The following is a 22,709-nucleotide window of genomic DNA, read 5'->3' as shown; positions in this document are numbered from 1 at the left end:
TGTAAGAACACAGTGTATATTGCTTGCCTGATCTTTCTGTGATTTTATTTTTTTTTTTAAAAAACAGTTTTACATCTCCTTAATGACTTCCCTTCCTTTCTCTGCCAACCCAGTTCACTCCTCCAATCATCCAGACATATGAAGCCAGAGCTTTCACCGCTAGAATTTCTGACCATCTCACACACTGGAAAACTATGAAGGAAAAATAAGCTTTGTATCTTGGTGATTGTGCCCTGGCAAACTTATATGGAAGGGCCTGAGAAAGAGGTGGTACAAGAATTCGTTTTAAGGAGGCCAGCATACACGCAGGAAAGTTTTGCTTTCTGTGGTCAGTGGTGCTAGTTCTGCATGGGCAACCAACCCATCCTCATCCTGGAAGGGTTGTGAAAAGGGAGAGAGTAACACCAAGACCCTGACCCAAGACCTTTGTGGTCTGACTGAACTGGATTGCAGCGTTATAGGGTGCTGGGGCACAAAAAGTCATATGGCAGTGATTTTCTAGCCTCGAAATATTATCCTGAGGATTGCTGGACCCAAGGACAGTGTTCTGGTATTCTCTGCTAGGTGAATTTATAAGCTCAGGTTCCTGTTAGCTCAGATGTCTCTCTACAGCACTTTGTTATCTGCTGCAGTCACATGCCTAAGCAAGCCAAAAGATGCAGCTGACACCTTCCACAGGGGGTGAGATGACTTGACAGTCACCCTGCTGACCACACAAAGCTGACTTCCAAGGGGTAATTGGTTTTAATCCCCCATCCAACATAGGTATTATGCATTGTCATTCCACCTTAATGTCTGCAGCTTGCTAAGTGGACTGAGGGATCGATATGAGGCACAAGGAAGACAGCTCTGCACTGGGAATAGGACATACTCACTGCAATAATGTTCACAAAATCGTTTTCCCCCAGAGTATCTAAAATGGTGACGATGGTGTGTTTGGCAATGGTCATCCGCAGGCCCTTCATGCTCCCACTGACGTCCACAATGATGACAATGTCCTTGGGAGAGGTGGCTGCTTGGATGTACCTTTATAAAAGAGGAATGCGAGGAAGCACGGTGAGCATATGATGAGGAGGATCTCTGGGTGTACTGCTGTAACATGATGCAAGCCCCAGCATAACACATGCCATGAGCACAGCTGTCCCACAGGGTCCAGCTGGGCACTCGATGGGGTCCTTCCCACCCACCTGCCTCTCCTGCTGGCCCCAGCCTCGCTCTTCCCACATGGACAAGAGCTGGGACAGCTGCAGACATGCTTCAAGGATCAGCCAAGAGTGACGATTGTTAACGCATCATTTAGCCATGCAGAACAGACTGAACAAAAGCCCTGAATTTCTGTTTGAACAGCCCCATCCCTCTGGCTGCAGAATTCAGGCGGATAGGGCAGGGGGAGGACGCACAGGTGGTGTTGTCCATGTGGCACATCAGACGCCTTATGGAAAGCTGGCACTGGCCGGTGGCAAGGCAGGTTTGCTAACTGGGTATTGCCTTTGCTTATGTACCCCTGTTCTGGCACAGGAGCAGCCTGGGGCAGTGACTGCTGGTTAGCAGCTTGCCAAGTGTCACCTTAGAGAAGAGGGAGAGGGAAAGACAGACGGGTGCTTTGGCCACGTCCCTCCAGTATGCTTACCAGCCGCGATTCCTGCAGTCGAAGGAGATGACCCCGTTCTCATCTGGTAGCCACTTTATTCCTGAGGGGAGCAGCAAAGGGAGCAATCAGCACGTGCACAAGTAGGCATCAGCTCCCTGCTGATGTATTCAAAGCACAAGCAGAGCTGCATGGCTGTTGACAGTTCTCAGCAAGCTTTATTAAATTTCTGTTAAAGAATACACCTCAGTGCTGGCTGGTGTCTCAGTACAATCTGGTAGAGTTTGGGGGAGCAGTTGAATTTACTATAACCATTCTGTAGTTCACCCAGTTTTTTCTCTCCCTAAGGACATCTGAGAGCATAAGGAGGCCGATGCAGGGAGAGGGATGTGCCCCGTGTTCCCTTCCACAGCACGCAGCAGGTCACAGAGCTAGGGCACTCAGCCATCTGATGGAGGAGCCACCAGGCCATACCAGGCCATGCTGCAGCTGTGGAGGATCCCCAGGCTTCCCAGTTCAGGCTTTGGCACAGCTCAGCCCCTGTCCTGCTTGGCGCTGAAGGAGCGAGGTTGCTGGCTGCTCTCTTACCTGGGTAGAGCCTGAAGAAGCCCGTGGAGCTGCCGAAGTACTGCCAGGTCAGCGTGGGATCCCTTTCAAAGTTGTCCACAAAAATAGGGTTCAAGGCTTCTGACATATAAACGCCATTCAGGATGTCGGGGTCTTTGGGGAAAAAGGAGAGAAAATGGAAAAAAAAATGCAAAAGAGGGGAAGACACCCCCCCAAACCCCTCTAGGATGGTGAGGGGAACACGAACAAAGAAAGCCCAGGCAGGAGTACAGCCATCTGTGGAGGTGTTTCCTCCTGTCCTGCACAAGGGTGCGTCCCTTCATCATAGTCCCTCCCTTCACAGTGACTCCTGTCCTCTCAGCAGCAGCTTTCCAGAAGCTGTGGAGGCAACTGAACGCATGGCTCAAGTAGGCCTTGGAGGGCAGGTCACCCCTGGTGGCTACATGTGTTCCCAGCTTGGCTGCACATCATTATGCCTGATACTCTTACATCCAGGTGGAAGAAGGCTCTGAGAGCCTCAGGATGACCAGCAAGCACCGAGTACAGCTGGTGCACCATGCAGGCAGGTCTGAACTGCTGGAAGGCAGCTGCCTGATGCACCACTAAGTGGAACAGCCTTTGCATGGTGCTTAAATATATGCTAGTCCCCGTGATGCAATTACCAAAGACAGAGGAGCCTTAGGCTTCGCATGCTGTTTCTGTTTCTCCTCTTTTCCTCATGTTTTTTCTCTGTCTGCCCTCTCCTTCACTAAGCTTGAGCTGTCCTCCCTTGCCCCTGGTCTCTTCCAAACCAATATACAGCTGCAGACTTGCATGAGCTTGTAGGAGGCAGTGTACATACAGCGTCTGTGTTGACTCATTGCCTCAGGGGGCCAGGCAGAGCAGCAGCAATAGAGAAGGGAATTATAGGAAAGTGGTCATCACAGGATTAGCTGTATTAAAGTCAAACAGGATGGGGCTTTGACCCACCACTTCCTGCTTAGTCACTTCAGTAAATGCAGTTTTGGCCAAAGGAAGGGCAAAACTGAACTGTGGCTCCCCAGTAACGAGGCCAAAGTAATTCAGACAGGAATGGAGCCAAAAGAGCTGCTGAGAGCAAGGTTTGCTGCTCCCGTGGCCGTGAGCTGCCAGACCTGCTCCCAGGAGGAGCCCCGGCACATACAAAGCTTCTGCTGCTTCCTCCGTCTCCTGTTTGTCCTCCAGCCATAGCAAGAGCAGCCGGACGGTTTGTGTCTAGCCATACAGACAAGAAATCAGATAGCAGGGCACTGCGTCCCTGCTGTCTCTGACAGCAGCCATTTGGCCACCTTTCTGTGTGTCACTGCAGGCAGCAGCCTACCTCGTGTTCAGCCACAGCCAGCTCTGCTGCGCGCAGGGTTTTAGTGTCTGGGGCTCTCAGACCAGATAAAATTAATCTAAAATCTGGCGAGAAATAATGCTCCCTCTATTGTCCCTCTAAATAATGTACCAGTTGTGAGATCAGTCAACAGCGCCTGCCTCGTCTGGTCCTGAGGCTTAAAAATGAGCTCCATCTACAAAAAGAAATAATAGAGCTTTTTTTTTCTTTTTTTCTTTTTCCTTTTTTTTTTTTTTTCTTTTTTTTTTCTTCTTCTTCTTTCAGTAAAGAGCAGTAAATCTAGAACAGTTGTAACTGGTGCCTCAACCTGAAGTTTCTGCATTGCACCCACCAGCTAAAAGAGGGGCCAGTTTCTGGTACGTGGCTGGAGCAGTGTGAATGTACAAGGGGGAGAGGAGGAGAGGACAGACTGTGCACAAGTGACTGCCCCCCAGGCTCCCTCAGCTGCCAGAATGTCAAAGGCTTGTTGAGATAGGAAGATATCCCAGAACTGTCATGTCCCAGCAGCAGTTGTGAGCTGCGTCCCCTTGTGAATACAATCACTGGAAGCTCAGAGTGTTCCCATGAGGTGTTAGGGCCTCAGAACACAAAGGTGAAATCAAATTTTCTCAGCTGAAATCAATTTTGTCATTAACACCTAAAGACCTTGATAGATCTGACCCTTCGTACAGAATAGCAATTTCCAATAAATTTACATCACAGTTCATTTCACAGCTCCTTTGTTTGAGTAGATGGACCCTAACAGACTATGCTGCCTGCCTAAGCCCTCTCACAGCCACAGACTGAAACACAGACATGATCATGCCTTGGAACAATGCCTTTCCAGGCTTTTTTTTTTTTTTTCTTTCTTTCTTTCTTTTTTTCTTTTTTCCTTCTCATCCTCATTTTGGTGTTATTACTCCCTGGTAGTTTCCACAGCAACATATTAGCAGTGTGAAAGTAAAGGCCAGTGGTCCATTACCTTTGTTGTAGACATTGGTGGGGAGCTGGATATCGCTGTATGTTGTGTTCACCAGCAGGTTATTGAAGTGTTCATTTGGCTCCAGAATGAATTCATCTCCAAGCTCCACGTAATTGTCATTTTCATCCTTCTCATTAATCAGGAGGGAGTTGTAGTAATCAAACTGTTGATGAAGACAATGGAAAATGGAAAGGCAATGAGAGAGAATGGCATACATTTTTATCAATATTGCCTGGAAAAAAAAAAAAACAAAAAACAAAAAACAAAACACACCAACAACACAAAAAATCAAAGAACACTTTAAACAATAAAAATGGGACATCTAGAGAATCTGGGCTTCGAATAGGATCAAGATGAGCAACAAATGATAGCCATTACCAAACGAAAAGTGTAAAGCTGCCCAAATGATGGTTTCTGCCCAATTTCTTATTGTCAGGTACCCATGTTACTTGCAAGCATGGTCATAGCCAGCAGCCGAAGAGCCACCTAAGAGCAAAGGGACACAGTGACAGATTCCCATGGTCCCTCAGCATTATTTGAATTTCTAGCTGGAGAGGTGGAGTATCTCAGTGTATCTGGCTCCCAGGTTTACTACAGGACATGCCTACTCTGATCCTAATTGTCCAGTCTCTACAGCTGTCGTCTACTGGATTTAACTCCTAATGCATGTCCAGCCAGAGTTATCCCTTCACTGTGACTCCAAGCAGCAGGAGCTCATCCAGAGTAAAGGACAGAGCGGAAAGTGCTTGAAGACAGCACCATTTTCCTCCATGAAGTCCCAGTGGGGATTTAGCATCTGCGGATGCATTAGTATCTCCAGGATAGTCTCCACCCTTGGATAACAGCTGATTTTATAGTGTTTTATTCAGCTTACCTGAGGGAAAGGACATTTAAGGATATTCAAGCATTACCAGTATTTAGGGGTGTGAATAGGGCCAAGAGTCTTGACTCACTGTGAAAGTAGATGACCTAAGTAGCATGACCATAATGTGATTCTTAAACACAGAGGTAAAAGAGACAAAACTGATAAGGTAGCTTGGTTTCAAGAAGGGTTTTCATTCCTTGCCTTTTCCAACATTGACAGTTGTACTTGCAGGGCTACCTTGTACTTCTTCTACACACTGAGTGTTTGTAGTATGGATAATGGACTTCATTAATCAGAGTATTCACTCCGATTTCCTTCACGAGCAATAATCCCTTAGCTTAGTTACAAACAATTAGTAAGAGAAAGCCAATTATCCTAATTGCATGGACAGAACTAAACTGTTATCCAATGGGAAGTCCTGATGCACGCATGTCTGCAGGGTAGAGAAAAGATGATTGGAACTGGTGAGAAATTCTTCTCACTTGGATTCACGGTTTGCTATGGGAATTGGTAACATTATGGCCTCTGCAACAGCACCCTCCTCATTGCTCATACACTCTTGATTTTTAGCTCATTCTCCAGGGAAGTAACTCAGGAAGCACCAGCTAATTTGCACTAATGTGTATAACAGAGTAATAACTCTGTTGTGCAATCAGGGTATTGCCAATAACATCGTGCAGCCCAGTGTCTTCCCAAATCCTTCCTATTCCTGGGCCAAAGGGACTAACCTCGTAGGTGTTGCTAGGCTTGGGATCTTCCAAGGGAGTTGCACTTGTTTCTAGACAAGCTGAATGTCCTGAAGACAAAGAAACTCCTAACCTGGCTGCTAGACAGAGGTTAAGCATGCTATGCCAAGTGTTAAAGGTGAGAGGGTGCTGCTAGACGAGCCTTTGGGCTGGTCCCTCTGAGGATATGAGCCATATTTTGTCACTGATGGTGATAAACTTACCTCCAGCGAGGAGTTGTACTCATGGTTCAGATCTGCATCCTCTGCTGCTTCCACCAACCGCTAATGCAAACAGATAAAGAAAGAGGAGGGATGCTGTGGGAAGTCCCCAGAAACTTTTTTACCACTACTAGGAATTCACATAGTGAGAAGACGTGACCACTTCCCTTCACTACAACACAGTCACGGGGCTAAAACCCCTCTTCTCTACTTCCTTTCCTGCTGACCTGCCATCCCGTGCCACAGCTTTACAACTCAGAAGGTGTATTCACAACTATTTATGGCTGAGTGTATTCACACCTGCTTACCCTGGAGTCCCTATTAGACCCCAAGTGATCTCAGGCATCACAGGACACACACACACACAAACAGAAACATGTCCAATTAGACAACAGACATATCTCATTTTCCATGAGCCTTTCCAAAAAGCCATGGGAAAAGCATCCCAGACCCAGCCTGATGTCAGTATCTTGTCAACGGAAAACGCCTTGTGGGAGTCTCAGCCTGCTTTTGTTACTGAAACACCATGACTTGATTTCATAGAGGGCTCAGCGAGGCTAGGGCCATTTATAAGCTTTTACCATCTATGGGTGCCAGTATAAGCACTAGTATTCTCCAGCATGATGCTTCAGGGCACCAATTCTCACTTTGCACAGACTGGGGAGGAATCCAGCTAAACATGCACATGTTTTCAGAGTTACACAATTAGTGACAGTCTCAGCAAAGCTACTTTTTGTTCCTTCACAAAGGGTAAGGCAATCCAAACACTGGAAAAGGCTGGCTGTGAATTTAATGTTATGGGCCAAAGCCCCGACTCTAACTATGCCCACATTTCACTTTGAGAGTTAAATGATGTGTTTCTGGATGGCTTTTCCACATTAGATGCCTTAAACAGTCAAGGCTCTGTGACTACAGAAATAGGCTTTTTATAGTGGGTAAATATAAGGGAATAAGATAGACCCTTAGATGCAAGAAGTAAGAGGGGCCATAACGATTACCTGCTCTGGCCTCCGACACAGCAACATCCTAAGTCCACTTGCCACCTTCTCCGTGTTTCCCCCTGTATGCAGCTGGAAATCCAAGCGCCTTCCTTGCAGCTCATGTTCAGGGGCTGCAGGAATTTCCCCTGAGCCACACACACAGCCAAAACAAGCTACCAGTCTTCAATGGCCAGTGGGCATCGTGCAAGGATGAACTTTATTCCCACTTGCAATAGGCTTTTTTCCCCCCTCGCTCTTTAAACAGCTACAGAATTAAACATCTTTCCTCCTAAGAGCGTTCATTCCCTCATATTTATTCCTAGACTTTGTTTTTATCTTATTTCTTACTCTGGGCTGACGGAGAAGCCAGCATTCCCTTGTCTGAACGCCCACGCCCTCCCACCAGCGTCTACTTAAAGCTCAGAAGGAGCCAGCTGCACCAGCAGGCGCTCGCTTGGGCGAGGAAGTCCTCGTGCTACCTCTGCGCCCACGAGCTCCTGGTGCAGGCAGGAGAGGGGGACTGCCGTGAGGCCACCAGGAGGGGACTTCCTTCCTGCAGCCCCCCTCGTTGTACCTCAACAGCTTCGACCTTCCTGCGGAGCATGCTCTCCATCTGCTCCGAGAACTTCTTCACCAGCTCCAAGCCGTCCACCTCTTTGATCTTCAGAGTCGGCTCCACGTCTTTGTACTTCTGCCCAAGGGAAAGCAGAAAATGCTGCTGAGCAGGAGGCCCATAAGGAGAGGGTGAGACTGTTATCGTCAACTGGGTATTGCTTTGGGTAAAGAAAGGTGCCTTGAAGGGACCGGCCTGATTTAGCACCACCTCCCATCGTTGCCTTTCCTCCCTTTATACGTTGTAATTTGAGAGCATGCAGATCATTGACCAGAACACAAAGCACCAGAATTCAAAGCAACCGATCCAATTATGAGCTTGTGGTTGTTGAAAAAAATGGTGTACCTAGGAATTGTGAGCTACTTCATGCTGTCTCCACTGGGAGAGACACCGTAAGGAAGAGGACCTGGATCTGACAGTTTCAGAACTAAACAGTTTCTTCTGGCCATGTACATTGTAAGCATTAAAAACCTGAGGGTACTCCTAAAGTGGATAATTGTAATTTACTTCCCTAAGCCTGCCCTTTCAAGACTGCATACAATAGTCTTTATGTCTTCTTTTCAAAAAAGTCCTAACACTAACAGAGATAAACAGAAAGAAGGGGGCAAAAGACCTGCAATGGACACTATTTGATTAACATTAAAAATAATAATAATAATAAAAAAAAAGACAGAGCCTTGTCTCCCCGGCAATGATACTCTTCAGTGGAAGTGTAGAGGCAAATGACTGGATTTCCTTGGTCCCTCATCATCACTTCTCTCTGCAGTATGTACACATCCCCTCCATCTCCATGTTGCATTAGCAGCAATCTCAGGCAGGGCTGTGCTTCTTGTGCTGGTACAAAATGAGGAGGTGAAAAGGGTGAGGGGATGGCAGGGGCTTTTGCAGCACTTTTCAATTTAGAAGTGTGGAGGAAAGACTTTGCATGTCTTGAGGATGAGCATGCACAGCTCCTTTTGCTCAAGCAGCTCACTGACCATCAGGGAAGGCAGCTGAGAAGAAGCAGAGTAAAAAATGCCTTGAGGATGGGGCAGGCTGAGGATGTCAGACAGAAATAGCAGCAGCATCCCGCCTGCAGCATGCACGGCAGAGCTGCTAGCTCTGCCTGGTGTGATTAACAGCGAGGGTTTTACTGGATTAAAAATGCCAGGCCTCACATCCCCTCTGCTGCAGCCGGGTAGCTCGGACAGCAGGGGATGAGGAGGAAGAGGTCAGGATGAGCACAAAGGTTAGCCCAACCATGCTGCCGAAAGAGGGATGTGCAACGGCCCCCTGAGCCAGGGCCCAGGCTGATGACGAGACCGCAGCACACATCCCAGCTGGTGCCTGTCCCACTTAGCTCCGTGTCATGGTTTCATCGGGAGGGAGGTGATCCCTGCCACGCCACGCTTTAATCGGGCCCTCCTCGGGGGGAGGAGAGTAATCTCTCCTGGGTGAGCTGGCGAAGGGGAGGCTGCACCAGCATACGCCTTACACAGCGACCTGCCGTCGTTTGCCTTGGGTCACGTCTTGAATTAAAAGAAGCAAAGCTCTTGCCTCTCAATTATTTTTAATGTGCTTTTGACACATTGACAAGTAGAGGTTAACAAAGAAAAAGCAATCACAAGCAAGCATGAACAGCCTGCTAATATCATACACATCTCAGCCCTGGGAACTAGCCAGTGCTGGGAAGGTGTGGCAAAAGAGATGTTCCCTGCAAAATTTCAGTTGGCTATTGTGATGGATAAACCTGGTTTGGGCTCAGATCCCCTTTGAGCTTTTTTCCTACAAAGGATCCAGCAAGCTATTTTGTATCTATATTACTGCTGCTAAAGTCTCCTACTATTAATGAGTATTTATTGCAAGAGTTCCTAGAGGTAGGCAACAGGACACCTGTTATTTCAAGTGCTATCACCAGATGCCATGGCAGAAAGATGGTGAGCATCAATGCTGGCGCTTGTAGACAACCAAACACAGCCCAAGTTTAGGGCTCTGGTTATCAGATCTCTGTATTTTATGGCATGGGAATCAGCCACAGGCTAGGGAGAACTGACTGAAGAGATCTGATGTAAAGAAGGGACCACACATGCAACTGAAATAACAGATCTTCTCACATACATCTAGCGCTTTACTCCCTTAAAAGAAGGAGGACAATTCATTACGCTTCTCCTTCCGTGGGGGTGGCAATTTAAAAGCGGAAGATCCAGAATTCAGAATCCAAAGTTTTATCTGTGAACTGAGATGTCACCAAATATATTTTCTCGTTCCCACCTCCATGAAATTAAGCCCATTGAAGTATGTAGTGTTACATTACTCACTGCTAGTGAAACTATATTAAGAGTGTGAAAGACGTTCCTTTCATCTTTACCCAGAAAAATGTCTTGACTGTACTTATTTGTCTGTTCTTTGCCATGTAGTTGTTTGTAGTGCTTTCTAGTAATTACACAGCTGGAGCAGAGCCCTACTGTCCTCTCTCAGCCCTATCCACCAGGGAAAGCAATTGGCACTTCAACCTCAGAAGGAAGCAGGAGTTAATTCTCAGAAACATTTATAATGCATCATTAACATCGCAGGGGAAAAATTAACTGTGGGGCCTGCCGAGGCCAGTTGGTGTTTGTTTCACTCAGAGGCAAGCCAAGCCCTGGGGAGAGGAGGAGAACCACCCTGGGGATCTCTTTGCGTGCTTGCAGTTGGTGGCCTCAGGCCTTTGGTGACTCTGGTAGCCAACAGCAGCAGCAGGACAGAGGTGAGCAGACCTAATAACCCACAGGTTCAGGATCTGCTTCACTCCATCTGTGTTTCCCTCTGCTGTCCTAGACCCCATCCAACATTTTGGCACACATCCATCATCAGCAAGGCAGGCTGATGTGCCAGGCAGGCATACAAGCTTATCTTGATCCCCGCTGTGCAATGGTCAAGAGAATGCAACAAATGCTTCAGCCATCAAGTCAGAGCAACTCTTAGGCTTTTTTTTATCTCTGTGAGGTTTAATTTGATCACATCTTGTCTGCTCAGGACTGAGAGCCACCTGGGGGCTTTCTCAAAGCTCCCTGGTCCAGGGTGAGAACCCACCCTCGTGGATTCAAAGACAGCTGCTGGCTCACCAGGACTCTGTGAGCAATAAAACCTGGCAGGAAAATGAGTGTTTGGGTTTGCAATGTGACATTTAGTTTCTTCTGAAGGAAAAAAAAAAAATAACACAGAACCCCCAGAGGAATCCAAACAAACTGTGTAACCCACAACAGGAAATTTATGCCAAATTAAGAGAAGGTTTACATGCAAAACATTCAGGTAACTGAGGAATTATGGCTCTCAGAACAATAAACTAGTTACACCATACCTATCAGGCACAAGGGAAACAAAGTCAACTTTGAAAGCTACTGCTTGTTTGTGTTTTCTCAAAGAGAAAATACCCATTGATTTAAACAAGCCCCAAGGAAAGAGCTGTCTGGCACTCTGCACTGCATTCCCCACCCTTGTGCTGGCCTGCACATACTAACCCACAAAGAAATATTTCATGTGAGCAAGAGGCAATGGCCCCAAAATGAGAAAGGCATTTGGGGAGCACACATATTTGAATTTCCAGGGTGCATTCTTCTCCCCTGGCTGGACTTCTCTGTAGTCTGTGCACCAGGGCAGCGATCCCCATAAAGCCATTTGGAGTCTGCAAAGGTTTATCTGTGAGAAGCATGAAGCATGGAAAAAGCTGCCTGTTAGTAAGAGGTTGGTCTGCAGAATTGTATCAGGGCTCAGAGGGAGCCCTCCTGTGCAGTCTCTGGTTTGAGATGCTGATTTGTGAGGTGTCCAACTCAGAGCTTGCTGAGGCTGATAGAAGGACTGAAGATGTGGGTGCTGGCTGTTCCTCCTGTCTTTTCCATTATCCCATGAAAACAGGGAGAAACGAAAGCTTAAGGAGGGGGACTTGAAGGGTGAAAGTTAAGCCTGACCTCTCTGAACTGCTTCGGCCAGGGTAGGGCAGGACGTGCATTTGGGAGATGACTCTTTGATGGAGCGTAGACAGAGGTAGGCTGGATCAAGCTCATCTTTTCCCCCCTGCTGGAAGTGGTGACAGTGACTCACTGGAGGACATTTTCTCTCTGAGTCATGGGTGACACTGTCCTGTTCTGTGCTTTGCCTCTGGACCCCACTATCTGCCTGTGCTGCATCCAGGCCCCAGGATATGCTCTTGCAATTCAGACACCTTCAACTGTACGAGAAGGAACCTGGACTGGGGCAGGCACATGTCATTTTATAAGGCCAAAAGGTCTGTCAGGTCACCAGGAAAAAATAGCTCTGCCTCAACTCCCCTCAAGACAAACGCTAGATTGGATTTGGCTAGATTCAGACTTCTTTTTTCATCAGTTTTCTTCTCTTTCAGTGAATTATACCAAAATCTGATGGTTATGTTTTTTTTTTTTTTTTCCTCCTCCAAAATCCAGTTGCTGTGACTGTCACTCCTAGTGGTTCTGTACCAACCTCCACAGGTCTCCTGCAACCCCTACCTCCAAAAAAGATCAAGATCCCAAGAGACAAAGCATGCAGTGTGGACAGAAGGAGGTAAAAGGACCCAGTGCAACACCTCCAGAGGACCAATGCAGCACAGCTATCTATCTCAACACCCACCTCTCTGTGCCGTGGCTGCCATCCTTGGCCTCCACCATTAAGTTTCAGTGATTAAATTTCAATTCATTTTCAAGCTATAACCTGTTCTCCATAGCCCCACTGACTTCTGGACCTTAAAAAATGTGAACTCTTAGTCTGTTAAGAACAGTACCCACAGAAATAGCACAGGCTGGCTGTATTCAAGCAGTAAGGAGAAGACAGTGAGAGCAGTATTTCTTCAAAATGTAAGGTAGCACTGTTGACACCTTCCAGAAAAAAAAAATCTGGAATCTGCAGACTTTGCTGGACAGCAAATACCTATCCAGCATGAGGCACAGATATCTGACTATCAGATAACCCTAACTTGTGTGTCCTGCACACCAGAGGTGCCATAACATATCACTTTGCCTCTAGCACTACCACTTGGGAAACCTATGGTAGAAAAGGCACTGCATATACATCATCAAAACTGCTCAAAACCCAAACATTTGCTTGTGCCAATATCACAACCACAGCTGCCTCATGATTAGGCCATTAGGTACCCATATCCAGGCTGAAAAATTTTTGTGGCATAGTTGCACATTCCTCTTAAGGACTGGTGATCAGCATAGACCTTTGTGACAAATGCTAAAGGCCTTTCTCAGCCGAGGCTAGCAAAGGTGACGCTGCAGAAGCCTCCCCTTTCCTCCAGGGAGAAAGCAGCGCTGTGAGGACAGGGGAACAGGGGGCTCATCAGCAAGGCAACTCCAGTGATACCTGGAGTTTTATTTACTTATGTACTAGGATGTAGGTGTTATTAGACAAAAAATAAATAAATAAATAAATAAATCAGATGCCCAAAAGGACTAAGAAGCAATGCATGGATTGTGTTGGCCAGAGAAAGACAAAGGATCTGGAATTCCACATGGGGTGGAGAAACACGCACTCAAGTGTGTTCAGCAGCCACCAGGTCCCTGGAATAGCAATCGTGGGGCCTGATTAATACAGCCTGCCGCAGCTTTGGACAGAGATCATTAAGATGGAAAGAGGAGCAGCCATTCACCTCTGACTTAAGGAATCAAAGGCTACAGGGCAAATTCTCTATGGGTGCAAACAGGAAAATTTAATTAAAGTCCCTGGAGTCACAACCTTCAGAACAGCAGTGTCTATTTTTCAGGACGTGTCCCTCAGAGACCCTGTGCAAAGGGTAGTTTTAAAGACAATTCAAAGAGGGGAAAGTGCCTTGATGAGTCACTGGTGTGAGACAGAAGAGGAAGCAGGAATAAACAGGAGTATCTGCTGGAGAGCTGCAGGAGGGGACAGTGGGGTGGTGACGAGCAGATGAGTAGGCAGAGAGGGACTGATGTGCAGTTAGGAAGGGAGGACAGAAAGGCCAGTATGAGAGGGAGTGAAGTGATCACAGGGAAAGCTTTACAAGTACTTTGAAGATTTTTTTTTTTTTTTTTTTTTTTTTTAAACAATTGGACAATTTAGCTGGCATTTGGCCATAGCTAGTGAAGGCAGGAAAGGCATGAAGTAGATCACCCTCTCTGCAGTTCAGCATAGCTATGGGATATCTCTTATCATGGATATGAACCCACATAGTTTTAAAAGTTAGCTAGAGAACTGCATGCTTGCCTTCTTCCACCCCAGATTTTCTGTGGAGGGAATTAGGTCTGAAGGCTACATGGGGAGAAGCAGCAAGGCCAGAGGAATCGTCACAGCTGTTGCCTACCTTCTGCAGCAGGAGAGAGCCTGAATACTTGGTTACAATGGAGTACAGCTCCCCACCAAAGGCATCCGCCCAAGACTTCACCCTAAAAAGAGGAAAATCAATATTAATAATGCAAAGGCAATAGGACTGCCTACTTCTTCAAACTGTAACAATTCTATCTTCCTGAGCATTAATCTTCTTTTATTTCTCTGAACCTCTACAGTGAGAATAACACTTTCTCTCCAGCCTGCTTGTGAGACAAGCAGCAATAGAAGCAAGAGATGGTGGTCTTGAATATTCAGCCTCAAGACACTGGCCAGAAGGTAGCACCATGGAGTTCTACTCGTCTCGGCCACTGCTTGCTGACTCAGAGTGGAATCTGTCTCATCTAACTCTAGAGGTCCTAAAGTTGCATATTTGGTCTTAGATATCGTCTGGTTTCCTCTGTTTAAGTAAAGCAAAATAAATAGCTCTCTGGAGACAGTTGTCTTCTTTGATTACAGACAGAGCCTAGAATGAAGGGGCAGACACCAAACGTCAGGACAGCTGAACAGAAATAAGCATCAGCGCTGAAGGAAGTTGTCAGGACTCAACCCTAAATTCAGTTGCTAGAGCTACGTGGGGCAGAGGCTAATGAGGCAGATGAATCCACTGCTCTCAGAGGAGGTACTACAGCTTCATAATGCCAGAGGATATTATGCACCTCCTCATTGTAAAACGCTACTCGCATTTGTGCCATCCTGTAAATAACTGATGATAGCAATACCACATGGAGAACATAAGGATGCTGAAGAGCAGCCTGAACACTGAGCCATCCAAATGAAAATAGATGGCTCTCATAATTGACAGAGCACTTCATCAGAAATCTGTTACATGATTCACATTAGGCAGTTCCACCTACATGCAGTTCCTTCAGCAAGGATTCACTTAAGAGAGATTTATTTAATGGAATAAATGGTCTTCTCCGCTTACCAGAAAATACCACTTATTTATGGGCTGCAGAGTCTTACCTAAGGCTCTAAGTGGATGCCTCCAGGCGCCCAGCAGGCTTTAACCCCAGGGCCTGATGGCCCAGCACATCACACCATTTTTATGGCAGAATAATATTCAGATATAAAGATGAGCTCCAGAGCAAAGCCAGTGCAGTAATAGTGGAATAATCCTTATCCTAAGACTTATCCTAGGGAAGTCTGCCTGCTCAGAGTCCTCAATGGCAAGTGCAGGATGATGGGCAGCCATGGGTTGGGATTTAGAGCCTCTGTAAGACTTCTGCTCTCAACAGCACCTCTCTTCACTGTCTACAAAGGGACCACAATGCAAGTAGGTGCCCTGTGTAACCACTCCTTAATTGGCAACAAGGCGTTCATTTCCAGCTGCCGAGTGTAAACCAGCACCAGCTGAAACCAGTACAACTCCATTGTTTGGGCATTGTGGGATGCATCTTACTTTGACAGCCAGGGCTTTTATCTCTTCATTTCATTCTTAGAGCAAAAAGAATACGGGAATTTGGTAGGAGACCAGGATTTATTGCTGCTTATCAGACTTATTCTACCATACCCAGAAAAAAAGAAGAGGATAACACACAAAGACACCCCGTGGGATGCTTTCCTGACTGCTGTAGTAACTATCTTATTGCCTGAGGATCTATGAGCCAACATTAACTTGATGCCCCACCAGCAGCTGGTTTTACAGCTTTTATATATGAGATGTTTTGTGCTGACATTAACTAATATTCTCCAGATCTCTTCACTTTCTACTGCAGAAAGAGAGAACCTAAACATGAAGTTTGAGACAGTAATTTTATCAGGGAGATTTATTTTTACCTGTTTTCAAAATTAAAAATAAAAAATCAGTGGTATGTGGTCATGCCTTTTTTTGTTTTGTACTGTGTCTGTGGCCATGCATGTGACCCTCTTCCTACCACCCCTAGTAATTTTTCTACTCCACATGGTGGAAGACTCAGGGATATTAGGTTCTGGCTAGTGGGTGTAGTTGGGCAGCTTCAGCAGAACGATGCAGTTATTGAGGCAAAAGGTTTGCAATATGAGCTTAGCAATTAGTAATCAGTAGAGAAGCCAAGCACAAGGCACAGCTTCAGGGAAAACCAAGCCCCTCTGCTCAGGGAACTGCTTGGCTGTAACATCGTCAAGTCCTGGTGCCTTGCATTTACATGGGATTCTCAGCTTTCATAAAAACAGGGAAGGGGGGGTTGCGTTTTAGCCTTTGAGGCTATGTTAAAAGAAGCCTAAACACGTGAATGTTGAAACACGCGGCAAAAGCAGAATTCAAGGGAAAGAAAGAAAGAAAGAGTTCAGGATTGGCATAATGTCTAAGCCAGTCTCCAAAGTGTTAAGTGCTAGCTTGAGCATTCAACTCAACAGTGACTCCTGTTTGTGACTTTTTTTTTCTTTTTCTTTCTTTTTTTTTTTTTTTTAAACATAAATAAGTGAGAGAAAAGGTCAGTCTACAATTCCACTGGCTCCATGAGCTCAGGAGCAAATGGATAGAGGTGGCTGGGGCAGCCTCAAGAGGCTGAACCACACTGATATTCAGCTCTCCCACCAGCATTTCTTGATGTGCCCAGCATGCACAGGCTGAGCACCCAGCCCAAACCATCCTCACAACTGCAAGCAAGCCCATGCCACGGCCAATTTATAAACAAAGCAGTGTCTGGAAGACAAGAGGAGGTGATTTGTATGGCAAACTTGCACCCCTGAAGCATTGCTAGCAATTGACCCAGCAGAATTTTGCACCCCTGGAGTTAAAGCCAAGCGACCTTTGCAAAGACATAAATAAGCTGGTGATGAACTGAGTGTGGTGCCGCAAAGCCAGGCATGACTTAGGAGCAGAAGAGGCTGAGTTAGCTTTGTGTCACTTTACAGTGATTAGATTCAGACGGTGCTTAAAAGCTTTTAGTTTTATGTCCTCAAAATGTCCTTGTGCAAACTATGAAGCAGGTCCGTTTTCTGCTGATTTACTCCCTTTGCTCCTCTGGCCAATGTGCTCTTCTCCTGAAATTTCATTTGAAAAGGGCAACTTCTGTGTTGCAGTCAAATTCATGACTGGATTTGAAACACCAGGGATTAATTCAGCTGTTGGTCTGGTTTCGGTACCAGGAGAGAAAAGCTCTTTTTCCATTGTTTATTCTTTATTCTCGTACATGAGTAAGTTCCAAATAGTGCAAAGTGACGCAACTCTTTTCTCAGTAGTAAAGGGTTATCACATTATTACCAAACACATCAGAAAAGGATTTGGTCAGAGATTGCCTGCCTGTAATCCCTGCACTTGTATTCAGTGGCGAAAACAGCAGAAAGGACAGGCTGTCTTCTTAATGCCACAGATTTCAAGGCCAAAAGGTGTTTCCATGCATTTACTCTGGGCACAGAAAATCTTTTTTATTTCCTCTTTTTTTTTTTTTTCTTTTCCCCCACAGTCTGAATTTAATTCTACATTGATTGAATTTTATTCTACAGTTGAGGTAAATTTCTAATTTTGTTCTACAATACAGACAGGATCTTGTTCTATGGAACGAAAGGAGAGAGGAATATTTTTAGGGAGAAACTGCCTCTTTTGCTGGGAAGTTCCCTTCAGATGGATCCCAAAGTCCTGTCTCCAGGGCCTGTTGTAGAGCACAGTGACACTGCTGCAGTTTGAAGGCTGTCGTCCCCGGCTGCACAGAGAGGTGGAGGTGTGTGTGGGGGTGGGTTGGGCACTGCTCTGCACAACCTGGGCATCCCTTCTGCAAAACCCAAATGAGAAGCATTTTGCTGAGGCAGGGTTTGATAAGGGCAGCCAAAATGAAGGTGGTGGCAAAGTGTCCTGAGAGGCCCCTGGTGCAGTGCTTGGTAATCACGTGAGCCGTGCTGGTGAGCACACCTGCAAGGGTCTTACTGGGACTTTTTGAACACAAAATGCTTTCTCACAGTGCTGATTCTGGCTCCGGAGGACTTGGGTTGGTCTAGAGGACATAGCTCTTTCTGAAACTCGATGGCAGCATTGTCTCCTCCCTGCACTAACCTCCTTCCCTGTGCAGACCAACCCATCCCAGCCATAGAGAAGATGCCCCCCAAGCACTTTTACCAACCACCTTGCTGACGTTTTTAATCCTTACAGGATTTAACTTGCCTAAATCAGCTTAACAAGGTGAGGTTTCCACAAGCTCAGCTTGCTGGGCCCTGCTAGCCTGCTGGCGGGCACCGAGGTGGAGCAGAGTGGCAAGACAAGGTGCCGTGGTCCCCATCCTCTATTCAGCCTCCCCGCTAGCATCCACTGACACGAATTTGAACACACGAATAAATACGAGCATGTATCATGCAGGCTGCATGTGTGCACCAGTGAACCCTTGCTTTTTTCAGCCCCCAGCACAGCAGGCTAGCACAGGGATCAGTACCAGTGATATATAACAGTAAGAAGAGCCGCAGACCTTGCTCTGGCAATCTGGCTCAAGCATTGAGGAGAAGGCTCGTCACCCTAACATGCCACACCTATGGCTCCCCAGGCCGTATCCTGGCCAGCACAGTGTCCCCGCAAGCTGCCCTGCAAGCACCCATGAGAGCAGCCCTCAGCACAGGCTCTGAGGCTGCCTGTGTTTGCCTCCATGGCCGAATTACCTGGGCTGGGGGTTTGTGAACGTGCCTGTACACTGCCTTTGCCTTTTACCACCCAATGCAGCAAGTGGAGCATTAAAAGATGTCCAAGTGCTCATCTAAAGCAGATGGGTATCACTGCCCTGCTTGGCGAGCAGCGAAAATGGTGCTTCGGCATCAGCGCTGGAGCTGGGAACCGAATCCATGGCTCCCATGCCCGTGTCCTCTCCAGGGGTCATCACTGCCACCTTTCACAACGCCTCGAGGAAATGCCAGCCCCCTCCCACCCCACGCCGCAATGCGAGGGAAGCACTCACGTCTCCAGCGGTATCTTGGTCTGGGGCCGGGTGGAGGGCAGGAGGCAGAAGAGGCAGAGCAGCAGCGTTGGGACGGCCCCGCGCCCCATCCTCCATGCGCCGACCATCAGCGAGGGGACCAGCCAGCAGGACGTGGGGGGTCCCTGCTCTTCCTGCCGCCCCAGGGGGGTCCCCGCGCGGCCCCCGCCATGCTGCAGGCCCGGCGCCCCGAGGAATGGCCGCACCGGGAGGCAGCTCCGTGCCCGGCGCTGCAGCGGCTCCGTAATCCCCTGCCAGCCCCTTAATCCCCTGGCCGAGCAGCAGCAGCCGCAGATTTAGGGAAGTGGAGTGGGATAAAATCACCCGGGATTACTCTGATTCCTGAAGACGGGTCTCGGCTTCTCCAGCCGGAGGTCAGGGCGGCCTGGTTTAAAGGGGTCTCATCCACGGTCCTGAAGTCCCCCCCCGACCTTTGATTTCTCCTTCCCATGCCATGGGGTGCTGAGTGCCCTGCTTGGGCACCTTGGCAGTGTCCAACACACGCCCAAGACTGATTCATCATCTCACGGTGTCTGGAGGCCTCATTTGGGCCAGGGAAGGGGAGATGAATTGGGCAGCAAGGAAGGACTGTGCCCATTAATCACCTCCTAATGTGAGTGATTATTTATTAATAGCCGCACCTCTCCATTTGGGCAACACTCAATTGAGATTGCCATCCCCTGATCTGTGTCTGGGGACCGATGAATTAAAGGAGGCCGACGGCTAAACTTGATGAACAACAGAGAGCAGCAAAGTGCACGCTCAGATGAGGGGCACGCTTCAGAGGCTCATTATCATCACGGGGAGTATGAATTATAAATAACTGTAGATTCAGCAGTGGAAAGATTATAAATGATGAGAGAGATCTGTTGAACAGCCGGTGGCTATGTTTTCTCCTGTTTGTTAGAATATCTTCCAATCACCTTTTGCACCTTTAAAAATGGTTTGTTTTACATGAAATGCAAAGCCATGATAGATTGTCAAGTTTCTCATAGGAATGTGAATGGGTTAGCTGCCTGTCAAACTACTGAAGTAAAACCAAGACCCCTGCTATAGATGTGCTACTGAGTGCAGCGTTGGTGCCACACATTAAATGGGACAACAGAGGTAGCAGAGAAAATACAGAGAAGGGAATAAAATGGTGATATGTGGAATCGAGGTTAAATTGTATGATGTAGAGGCTTGAAAGCCCAGGGTGAGCAATTAAATAATTACAAGGCTGACTCACCCCCGGATAGTATGTTTTCTGCATTTATTGCAATCTTTACTCCAGACTGAGTGTCTTTTAAGTTACAATCTTGTTCAAGCACATATTGTGGGCCCGAAGGGCTGAAATTTCCAGATGATGGTCTTAAATCTGTGCTGTGCAAAGGGTTACATGGGAAGGCTGAAATGGCTCTTCTAGACCTTAAAATCTACAAAAAATCAATTTCTACGCACATAAACTCACGCTCTACAGACAGTGCCTTCAGGGTACCACGTGGCTGTATAGCAAATGGCATTGTTAGCAGATGAAGGTAATAGACAGACAGGTCTGGATCTTACCAATGCATTCCTCAAATGTCCAAAATGTGCTGTGGGGGCCCTGCACTGAACAGGGGCCAGCACAGACACGGACTACCTCTCAGAGGACTCTGAAGATGAGGCCAGCATGGAGAAATATCTTCCTCCCGTAAATACTCACTGCAGACCAGGGGTGTGAGGTGTTGCCCATGAGAATGGAAGGAGCTGGTTGCTCTTCCCTGGACTGTGATCATGCTGCTGGCATGGGGGACCACAAGGACAAGCTTCTCTGCCTCCTCCTCCTTCTCTTCTTCCTCCTTCTCTTCCTCCTCTTGAAAAGAAAAGGTTGTTCTAGGAGGGTCTATGAAGATCAACCCATCAAGGTCTCATTTCTCACTTACCAGGATTAAAAATGAGGGGTAGAGTCCAGGCCTACCAGGATATTTGTCTGGATACTTCAGGAAGGACATGATAAAAATTCACATGCTGGAGAAAAAAAAAAATAATACAGAAAATAGAGAGATAGATCTGAAGGCAGGAGCATTTTCTCTCCACTTTGCAAGGATCCGTAAGCAAATAGTTATTCTGAGTGATTTTTGCAGCATCTTTTTGCTAACCCTTCCAGTCATCTTGTGCTGTTTACAGCTGGGACCCAGTTTAATCCAGATGGGTTCTGGCAGGAGCCCTGCTCTGTGTTTGGAAAACCAAGGAGATGCAGCAACATGCTGAATTGGGAGACCCAAATTCCTTTATTTGGATTGATCTCGTTTAATGGATATCACTTAATGGATGTATCTCAACTCCTTAATGATCTAAAGTTGCAAGGGAATGGGATTTGAAGGTGAAATGAAAATAGAACGGAAAGCTGGAAGACACCAGGTGACCGAGAGCCCTTAATGGGATTAGTGTGTGTCGAGATGCTTCTGCAGAGCTCAGGCACTGCAGCATGAGCACAGCTGGAGCACAGGAAGGAGATCAGTGACGGCAGGGTCACACTGGGAAGGAAGAAAATGAATCCTGTGAGAAAGAATGAGAGCAAATATGTAACGAGGTGTGGGGATCTGAGGAAGGCTGCAAGAGATACGGGGTGAGACAGTAGAGAAAATTAGAGCTAAATTTGCAAAACCACAGGGCAATAAGAAGTGCCAGTGTGATTTTGTGCTGTATTCACAGGCACGGGGAAGATTTACCAGCTCTGTTCATTTCTGATTTGACTGAGCCCAGTTTGGATTATCTTGTTATGAGAAGGTGCTGGCAAATGTTAGGACCAGCGAAAGAACAAATACAGTCAAAACTCTGGTGTAAGCGGCACATGAGGACAGTTTATTAAAGACACCAGGAACCCTCACTTGTTTAATGCATTCATGTGATGACACTAAACTGGGAATGCCAGAGCAGACTGAAGTGCAGTCTTAGTGCAGGATAAATATAAGGAGAATGGGGTAAAATGAAGAAAGGGAAACTACACTGAGCGCCAGAAAAAGCTGACCAGAAAAACCTGCTAGGCACGGCACTACCTCTTGAGGCAACTTCTGTGCATGCAGTACAGGTTGCCAGGGCACATTTTGTATCACCAAGTGTCTCTGCTGGAAAGTCAGCTGCAATGGGGGACATGGCAGCAGCCCTGAACACAGCCAAGGGAAGAGTATGCAGCTTCGTGGAAGTGAAGAGCAGCTGGGGCAGTGTCTCAGCCTCCTTGGGCACAAAGCCCATGTGCTGGTGCTTGTGTTGCCAGCTTTGTCTGACTGGTGCTGGTCACCAGACACTTCTTCCCCCTATGCACCTCCCAGCTGGCCCATGTGGTGAGGCAGGGATGAGCCCCCATCCTCTGGGCAGTCTGCAGCAGTCACTTGGGGCCCACAGGGAGCAAGCATCAGGGACCTCTTATAGATATTAGGACAGAGACAAGGGTGTAGGATGTGGTTGAGTTGATTTTCATTCTGGAGACACTGGGATCTTGCTGTGTGCTTGCCACCACCTCATGCCTCAAAACAAGTCTTTGCTCCGTCATCATCCTGAACATAAAGCAGCATCATTGCTTAATAATAATTGATTGTTTTATTTTTCTATAACTTAAAACAAGGACTGTTGAGAATAAACTACGTGATCTTGCTCACAACAGATGCATTTATCT

The 22,709-nt window shown here is 47.0% G+C and overlaps 1 protein-coding gene across 1 annotated transcript in view; it reads right to left on the bottom strand.

Moving 5' to 3' along the window:
• Positions 1 to 18,194, bottom strand: part of CACNA2D4 (calcium voltage-gated channel auxiliary subunit alpha2delta 4) — a gene marked incomplete at its 5' end in the record, with an annotated part of 112,334 nt that extends 94,140 nt beyond the window's left edge. The window contains 9 exons of the mRNA XM_084498726.1: positions 876 to 1,026; positions 1,631 to 1,691; positions 2,177 to 2,308; positions 4,474 to 4,636; positions 6,288 to 6,347; positions 7,839 to 7,955; positions 14,173 to 14,254; positions 14,482 to 14,595; positions 18,043 to 18,194. Coding sequence (XP_084354852.1) covers positions 876 to 1,026; positions 1,631 to 1,691; positions 2,177 to 2,308; positions 4,474 to 4,636; positions 6,288 to 6,347; positions 7,839 to 7,955; positions 14,173 to 14,254; positions 14,482 to 14,595; positions 18,043 to 18,194 — 1,032 coding nt within the window. The remainder of the gene's footprint in view (positions 1 to 875; positions 1,027 to 1,630; positions 1,692 to 2,176; positions 2,309 to 4,473; positions 4,637 to 6,287; positions 6,348 to 7,838; positions 7,956 to 14,172; positions 14,255 to 14,481; positions 14,596 to 18,042) is intronic.
• Between the last annotated feature and the right edge of the window lie 4,515 nt (positions 18,195 to 22,709).

This window comes from Aythya ferina (genome assembly GCF_964211825.1).
Source record: "Aythya ferina genome assembly, chromosome: 1".
NCBI classification, from domain to species: domain Eukaryota; kingdom Metazoa; phylum Chordata; class Aves; order Anseriformes; family Anatidae; genus Aythya; species Aythya ferina.
Note: the sequence above shows the minus strand (reverse complement) of the source record. Positions and strands in the feature narration are given on the sequence as shown.